Consider the following 8,713-nt stretch of genomic DNA (forward strand, 5'->3'; position numbering starts at 1 on the left):
CTAGGGACAGGACACGGCGGGATCAGCGTAGGGAATGGGGCCGCGGCACGGCCGGGGGGGTGAGACCCACCTCGCTGTAAATGTTCTTCTGGAATTCCAGCTCCTCCTTCAGCGTCTGGAGCCGGTTCTCGGCGTCCACGCGACGCAGCATCTCATCCTGCAGCTGCTTCTTGGCTTCGCCCAAGGCGCTCTCCAGCTGCAGAGCATTGAGGATGGTCACAGCGGGCTCCTGAGCACCCGGCCGGGGCCATGGGGGCCGTGGGGCAGAGGGGGCCGGGGGGACAGGGGGCTCACCTTGGCCACCTGCGCCCGCAGGTCCCGCACTTCGTTCTCCAGGTTCCTCTTCTCGCCCAGGGCCGTGGAGAGCGCGGCCTCCTTGGAGTTGAGCAGAGCCTCCACGTCCTTGAGCCGCGCCTGCGCCGTCAGCAGGTCCCCTTCCTTCTTGGCGTTCCTGCAGGGACCACACGGGATGGGTGAGGGTCTGTGGCACAGTGTGTATGGCACAGTGTGTATGGCACAGTGTCTATGGCACAATGTATATGGCACAGTGTGTATTGCACAGTGTATATTGTACAGTGTATATGGCACAATGTATATGGCACAGTATATATGGTACAGCGTATATGGCACAGTGTGTATTGTACAGTGTATATGGTACAATGTATATGGCACAGTGTATATGGTACAGTGTATATGGCACAGTGTTATATGGTACAGTGTATATGGCACAGTGTATATGGCACAGTGTATATGGTACAGTGTATATGGCACAGTGTTATATGGCACAGTGTATATGGCACAGTGTATATGGTACAGTGTATATGGTACAATGTATATGGCACAGTGTATGTAGCACAGTATATATGGCACAGTGTGTACTGTACAGTGTATATGGTACAATGTATATGGCACAGTGTATATGGTACAGTGTATATGGCACAGTGTATGTGGCACAGTGTATATGGCACAGTGTGTATTGTACAGTGTATATGGTACAATGTATATGGCACAGTGTATATGGTACAGTGTATATGGCACAGTGTTATATGGTACAGTGTATATGGCACAGTGTCTATGGCACAGTGTATATGGCACAGTGTCTATGGCACAGTGTCTATGGCACAGTGTATATGGCACAGTGTATATGGCACAGTGTATATGGTACAGTGTATATGACAGGCACGGTCCCACATCACACTGTGGGTGACGCTCCTGCCCTCCAGCATCACCCCATCCCATCCCTCGCTCCTCCCCTCGCTCTTCCAGCTTTCCAAGAGCAGGTCTAGGCTATTCCTTACGGACCCATTGCTCTATGCCTGGGGAACCGGCCCCAGCTCCAGCCCCATACACAACCTGACGCTATTTTGGTAGGTCCTATAAAAAGCACAGCCCTGTGGGTGCCTGTCAGCTCCAGGGTGGTTGTGCTGCCAGCCCGGGACAGGGAGCGTCACCCCTCCTCCTTCACAATGGGGTGTAGGGTGTGCACAGGTGCATGGAGCACATTCCTGGGGTGGAATTCCTGCCCCCATGGCTCAGGAATAGCAGGGAGGAGCTGGTGGCCCCGCAGCAGGATCTGCCCCACTTCCCATAGGGAACACATGAAGGAGCTGCCTCCACTCCTCTCCTCCTGCCCACCAGGATGAGAAGCACTGATATTCCCAGACTTGTGTGTGGGAAGCTCCTTGCTTGGCCTACAGCAGCTTTTCCTGCATTTCTTCCTGCTTTCTGGCCGAGCCAGCACACAAAAGTCATTCCAAGATACGCTCCCGGTGCCGTACTCCATGAACCCCCTTCCTGGGGCACCACGGTCCTTCCAGTGCATCCCACTCCTTTCATGCCACTGACTCACGGGACAAAAATGCCATCTGGGAGCGGATCCAGAGCCTGAGTTGTCCCATCTGCAGCAGCTCCTCACAGTGGCCACCCCAGTGCTGCCGGCAGGGATCGATCCCGCTGTTCCCGATGACTACAACTAGGGGTTCACTGGTTCTTTTGGGATGGGGTCTGGGGAATGCGCAGCTCCGGGCACACCCGGAGCCTCTGGTGCTTTAGGGGGCACCGGCACCATTCGGAAGTGAAAGGCTGAGCCTGGACACGCTGATGCTCAGGAAGCCCCGTGGCAAATCCCAGGAGACTCCAGAACAAATCCCTTTTCTCTACAAGCCTTTGGGTTACCCCCGGGAGGAGCAGACGCAGGAGCTCAGAGGAGGATGAGATGAACCTTATCCCATCCTTCCCTTTCCTCTGGAGGCTCCCGGGAACCTGAGCACGTCCCTCCATGTCCCTTCAAGCCAAGTAGGGTTTGAGTGATGATCTGGGAAGGTCCCTTCCAACCCAAACTGTTCCATTCTATGAAGTCCTCTCCTGTGCCCACAGTTTGGGTTTTCCCCCTTCGCTTCCCATCGGATCCTGCTTTTATTTCCCTGCAGCATCCCAGGTTCCAACTGGCACTGGGCTAAAAATACATCACTTCCATGGCAGCTGCATCGCTCCCACGTCCCTCGGGAAAGGAATGAACAGGGACCATCCTCCTCCTCCTCCTCCTCCTCCGTGTGTTCCACTGCTCTGCCCATCCCACCTGCGGGAGCCGAAAGGATCCCAAAGGCTCTGCCAGCCCAAAGGGAAGCGCAGCCCCACTTTCGGAGCAGCTCCCATGGGATTTGCTTCCCTACATCGGGAGCGGTGAGACACTTAGTGAAGCCAAGAGGAGAAAACACAAAGAGAGAATCAAATCCTTCAGGAACAAGAGTCTCGAGAGAAAAGACGGAGGGAAAAGGGGCCTCCAGACTATTTTTAGCTTTTAAAAGCAGGAAGGAGGGAAAAAACCCATTGAGGCTGCCAGAAAATCCCAACGTCCATGGAAAGTTGGATCTGCTCGGAGCGAGCTCAGCACAGGCACAGGCACGAGCCTGCAGAGCACATGGGGTGGCCTCAGAAATGGTCTGGAGACCTTGGGATTCTGCTGCTGCCCTTCCTTCTGTGCCAGAATCCCAGCGAGGAGCCCGGATCTGGGCTGTCCGACTGGGAAAGCCGAGGAAGGCCACAGCCACCAGAGCTCACCGAGGCGGGATGCTCTGGGCACGCTCAAACCCCTTCCTTGTCCCTCCCTGAGCCCTGGCTGAGGCTTGAGGCTGCTGGGAAGGGACCATGGAGATGGGATGGAGCCGGGATTGGAGAACCAGGCGCTTCCCTCCTTCCCTGCCTCCCAGTCGCAGACAAGGAGCCAAGTCAGGAGCTTCTTCCCATGGATAAACCTTTTTCCCTTATCCCAGGGATCACTTCCCCATCCCAGCGATCATTCCCCCATCCTGGGGATCACTCCACCTATCCCAGGGACCATTCCCCCATGCCAAGGACCAGGGTCCTGCAGGACAAGCAGTAGGGACAGGGGAAGGAAAGCCTCTGTGGTGGGGCAATGGGAATGTGGCAAAGCAGCTTCTCCCAGCTCCTGACTCATCCATGCCTCTGCCAGGTCACCAGGATAAACAGAGCCGGTCTCCAAGCAGGGGCCCTGAAGAGCCGGCACAACATATGGAAAGGACGGATCCACACACAGGCAGCATCCTGCCAGGTCCAGAGCCCTGCCAAGCACAATCAGGGAATGGCAGAGCTCATGGATGCATGGAAACAGCTCCCACCCTCCAGCATCCGCTGGGTCAAAGCCCATTCGTGGTGCCGGGCATGCTCATCCCTGGGGATGAGGGGTTTACTCAGCTTCACATAGTTTGTTGGTATCTCCTAAGAGCTGGAATGTGGAGCTGGCTTTCCATGTATCCTAAAAGGGAACCAAACCTGCTGGAACCAGAAAAGGGCATTTCACTGGGATGCAAATGGACCCGGGATCATTCTCATTCCCATCGCTCCACAACCCCCATCACCAGGAGCCTCACTGGGAGTTGCTCCCAGCTGGATTCCTCCAGAAATTGGCTACAAACATTCACCACGAAGCCTTGGAAGGAGCTTTTCTCCTTTCCGTGGATACACCCTGCACCGTCTCCCCACATCCTTGCCTCTCATGACAGGGAAAAGCAACCTGGCTTCATCAGCACCAGGACACACGGACACGTGTGACCACGGCATGAAATGATGCTGTTCCCTCACGGCTTGGAAGATGGAAACGGGATTTCAGAGGATAAACAGCACGTTCAGAAGCCTCAGAGCCGCTGTGCCGCGGGGAGCCCCGGTGCCACTCGCTCCCTGTCCCAGGCTGGTGACTCATCCCAGCTCCAATGGAAATCCCAAATCATGGAGCGACGTGGCTGTTTGGGCTGAGTTCCCCTGGTAACGGGAGGGCTCCGTGGGTTTGAAGGGCGGATGCTGTTACCAGAAGGGTTTTATAGCTGGAAAAAGGGGTTTTGCCGGCTCTGAAGTGGGAGTCAATGGGGAACGGGTGGGAATTGGCTTTCCAGTGCCCACACTGCAGATCCCCCAGGCATGAAGCTGTGTCTGCACAGACAAGGGGCAGGGGGTATTCTTCCACTAAAGCAGGTTGCTCCAAGCTCCATCCAACCTGGCCTTGTCCACTTCCAGGGCTGCGATTCCATGATTCTATGCAAACAACTCCTAGTGTTGCACCTCCGTAGAAATCCCAGAGCATCAGGTTGACTTTAATACCTCCTCCTCGTGCTGAATGAGCCTCTCAAACCCCACCTGCAAGGCTGAAGACACAGTGCAGATTCCCAGTGCTTCCCTGGGGGATTCAGCACGGTGGGGGCAGGATTATAGATGGAGTTAAACCCAATGAGCTGAGTCACTCAGGTTAATCACATCTTTGGGGCAGGGAGGGAAAACAGCCCTAAACTTGTGTTTTGCTGGGCCCTGGCGATGCAGCCGGGGCTTGGAGGAGCAGAGAAGGAGCAGGGATGCAAATTGCATCCCCAGGAGCAAGGAAATGAGTTGCCACCATGGAAATGTGGCTGTGGTCCCCTTTCCGGTGGCATCTCTGCATGGAAAGGTGGTGGAAAGCAGTGGGGAGGTCGCTCTGCTTATGGGGGCTGCAGGGTGAAAGCTGCAGCCCAGCCAGCACATGGATCCATGGCTGGGAATGGGGTCCCCGATGGGACAAGGCAGAGAGGGTCCAGGAGAGGCAAACCAAGGAGTAAGCTCAAGGGCTCCCTCCTAACCAGCACCTTGTCCCATTCCTCATCAATCCAGGTACACAAAGCTTCCAGCCAGGAAAATTTCCTCAAGAAACAAAGCGAGGACTGTGGGATCCAGTCTTCCTGGGATGGAAAGGGTTTGTTCCCAGCTCTGGAGCACAGGCAGATAAGGGCAGGGGAGTGTTTACCCTGCACAAGGTCTGTTTGCCTCCTGCTGCCTTGTTTGCCGTCTGCAGCCGGGGTGGGTCTGGATACGATTCCATTGGGAAAAGGCAGCTGGGTGCAGGGATGAGGAGGCCGGTGCTGTGCTGTGTGAGGCAGATGCTCCCAGCTCACCTCTGCCTGCTTTAGCTTCCAGGATGGAGCCCGGAGCGCAGGGAATACCCACTCCCCCCTTAGCCATGATGTGGCATCCCGGGAGGTGTAAGTTTAAACCCATGGGATGAATCACAGAATAGTTGGGGTTGGAAAGGACCGTAAGATCATCTAGTTCCAACCCCCTGCCATGAGCTCAGCTTTGCCAAACAGTTGCTTGTCTCACCCATAGGGATGCGGGGAGATGAGCACGGTGGATCCCTGCACCCCATGGGTGCCGCTGGGAGCGGGTTATCCATGAGCACCCATCACACCGGGAAGGAAGGGGCAGGCGAGAGCGACAGCCACCGGCAACCGCACCCTGTGCCAGCGCCAGGGCTGAGCCTGAACCATCCATCACACAAACACCACTGCCTTCGGGAATCTCCTCCAGAGACGCCTTCCACTAGAGCAGGTTGCTCCAAGCAGTGTTCAAGGCCAGGTTGGACCCAGAGGCTTGGAGCAACCTGCTCCGGTGGGAATAGGGCAGAGCACGTGGCTGGAGGTGGCTTTTGTCCCAGAGGGCTGAGAGACCTCTGCTATCAGAAACCACCTCTACAGAGCCACTCGCAGCCCCGGCGCAGGAATCCAAGTGATCCACAAGAGCTGTTGGCTCCCAACCCTGGCTCCATCCCCACGTCGCAGGGACACGACGCCAGCGCCGGCAGAGTCAGCGACCCCATAACTGAGCAGGGCAAAGTCCAGGCAGCGGGTGGTCACCACGCTCGCTCCCTGGGCTGCAGGGGAACTTTGGCCCTCTTGCTGTAGCATCTCCTGGCTCTAAACATGGGAAGGCAGCAATAGAGCTCCGTGGCTGGGAGGGTAACACCGGCCACCGGCGCCTTCACCTTCATCGTGGGAGGAAGCTGGTTTCTGGTGGTGCTGACTCAGCACTGCACAGAACAGGGATGTCCCAATCCCAGTTTGGTTTTGTGGCGTTCCTGCGGGCTCAGTTCAATGCACTTCATCAACCAACTTATCACAGAATCAGACTGGGTTGGGTTGAAGGGAGCTTAAAGCTCCTCCAGCTCCAACCCCTGCCCCGGGCAGGGACACCTTCCACTAGAGCAGGTTGCTCCAAGCACATGTGTCCAACCTGCCCTTGAACACTGCCAGGGATGGGGCAGCCACAGCTTCCTTGAACAACCTGTACCCTCACAGGGAAGAGCTTCTGCCTTAGATCCAACCTAAACTTCCTCTGTTTCAGTTTGAACCCATCTCCCCTTGTCCTGTTGCTCCAGTCCCTGATGAAGGTCCATCTCCAGCATCCAACTTCCACCCCCTTGGACTTTCCTTAATCCCCACAGTCCCGTATGGCACCGCGGGGCTCAGACACGTGCTGGATGTGACCCAGCACAGCCGCGGCCGCAGCTGCCACCGCGCCAGTGCTGCTCCAGTCGCTCCCTCCACACTGGGGCTATTCAGCCCTCGGTGGGGACCCAGCCCTGGCACCACGGTGAGGGGCTGTGGGCACACACGTGGCACCGGCTGCTGGGAATGTGCTGAGCCAGCCACAAAGGAGCTGCTGCAGCAAACGGCATTGGAAAGAGACTGGGAAATGGGGAGCGGAGCTGGCAGCAGAGCAGTGGGGAGTGATTCCGGGCTCTCCATCCCAAACCCTCCGGGCCAGTGCTTCCCAGGGACTCTCTCTATGTAATCACAGCATGGTTTGGGTTGGAACTTGTCCGTGCCAACCCTCATTTTGGCCAGGAGTGGGCAGGGGGGGGAAAAGCTCCAGTGGCTTCCTCCTGTCCTGATTGCAGCAGCAGGGAAGGAAACTGCTGCTCCCAAAGGGCATCAACTCAGCGCAACAAGGAGCTGGGAGCAGCCTCTCCACACGCTTCTGTGTGGGAACAGCTCCGGAGCTGAAGCGTTAACTGGGAATCAGGGAACTGAAGTGACGTGCAAGAGGCAGGAAAACACTTGTGGCAGCAAGTGCGGCCGGGGCAGGCTGGGACGCGCCGCGTGGCGGGGGGGATGCATCCCCACACCAAAAGCGGCCACAATTCCCTTTGGAATTGCTTTTCTTTAATGCCCCATCCCTGGAATAAAGCCCTTCATTTGCCAGAGTGGATCCTATGGCAATAGAAGTGGTGAAGGCAGCAGGATTTCCTCTCATTCCCCTCATTCCCGGGGCGGCCCAGCCCTGCAGCGGGAGCGGGTAAGACGCCAGCAGTGGGAGCAGAGCCACAGAAACAAAAGTGTTGGAGCAGCTTCCTCTGCCTGAAATATTCCTATTGGGACAAAACGGGGCTGGATGTTTGCACAGACAAGAAACATCCCAGTAGAGAAATAGCCGCGGGTGTAAGGGGGTCCCCGAGGGATGGGGGGGCCTGGACCAGCCCTGGCTCCGCATCTCCTGCTCTCCCAAAGCATCCACGAGCAGCACAAGCTGTTCTTTGTGTGCTCCAAAAGGGCAAAGCCTCCTCAGGGCCCAACTGCTCCTTCCCTGGCAGAGGTTCTCCGAGACAGAGAGGGGGAAACAGGCCAAGAGCTTGAGGTTTCCCCCCACGCAAAGTGTTCCAGCACAAGCACGTCACTGCTGGAGGCAGCGCCCAGCCCCGCGGCAGGAGGCTCTGGGCTTGGGGTTCTTCTCCCTTCTCCACTCAGCCAGCTCCATTTTCCTGCTCCTGCTTGGATGGTCATTGCGGAACACGGGGCAAAACCCATGCGGGATGAGTGCCTGTTGGGTCTGCCCCTGGAGGAGCTTCTCCCCCCTCAACAACCACCTTTGGAAAACAGTTTTCCTCCTTAGGGCAGGGATGAGCTCTTGGCGCAGAGGAAGAGGCTCTTCCAGCACTGGTTTAATTGCATCAGGGGCTGCAATTGAGGAAGCCATTACTCAGCAGCCACGCTCCAACGAGGGTCTGGTTCCGGAGGAGGGAGCTGGCAATGACCAACCTCTGCTGCTGGGATCTGGGATGAGGGGGATCCGCAGCGGAGCACGGCAACGGCTCCGGTTTTCATAGAGCCACAGCATGGGTTGGGTTGAAGGGATCTTAAAGCTCATCCGGTTCCAAGTACCTTCCACTAGAGCAGGTTGCTCCAAGCCCCTGTGTCCAACCTGGCCTTGAACGCTGCCAGGGATGGGGCAGCCACAGCTTCTCTGGGCACCCTGTGCCAGCACCTCAGCACCCTCACAGGGAAGAGCTTCTGCCTCAGAGCTCATCTCAATCTCCCCTCTGGCAGGTTCAAGCCATTCCCCTTGTCCTGTCCCTCCATCCCTTGTCCAAAGCCCCCACAGCTCATGGAGAGGGCAG

The 8,713-nt window shown here is 56.9% G+C and overlaps 1 protein-coding gene across 1 annotated transcript in view; it reads right to left on the reverse strand.

Moving 5' to 3' along the window:
- The window catches only part of LMNA (lamin A/C), a gene marked incomplete at both ends in the record, with an annotated part of 3,470 nt that extends 2,160 nt beyond the window's left edge, over positions 1-1,310 (reverse strand). The window contains 3 exons of the mRNA XM_010019678.1: positions 27-196; positions 295-444; positions 1,260-1,310. Of these exons, the coding sequence (XP_010017980.1) occupies positions 27-196; positions 295-444; positions 1,260-1,310 (371 nt within the window). The remainder of the gene's footprint in view (positions 1-26; positions 197-294; positions 445-1,259) is intronic.
- Positions 1,311-8,713: the final 7,403 nt, after the last annotated feature.

Source organism: Nestor notabilis, unplaced genomic scaffold (assembly GCF_000696875.1).
Source record: "Nestor notabilis isolate BGI_N333 unplaced genomic scaffold, ASM69687v1 scaffold18448, whole genome shotgun sequence".
NCBI lineage: Eukaryota > Metazoa > Chordata > Aves > Psittaciformes > Psittacidae > Nestor > Nestor notabilis.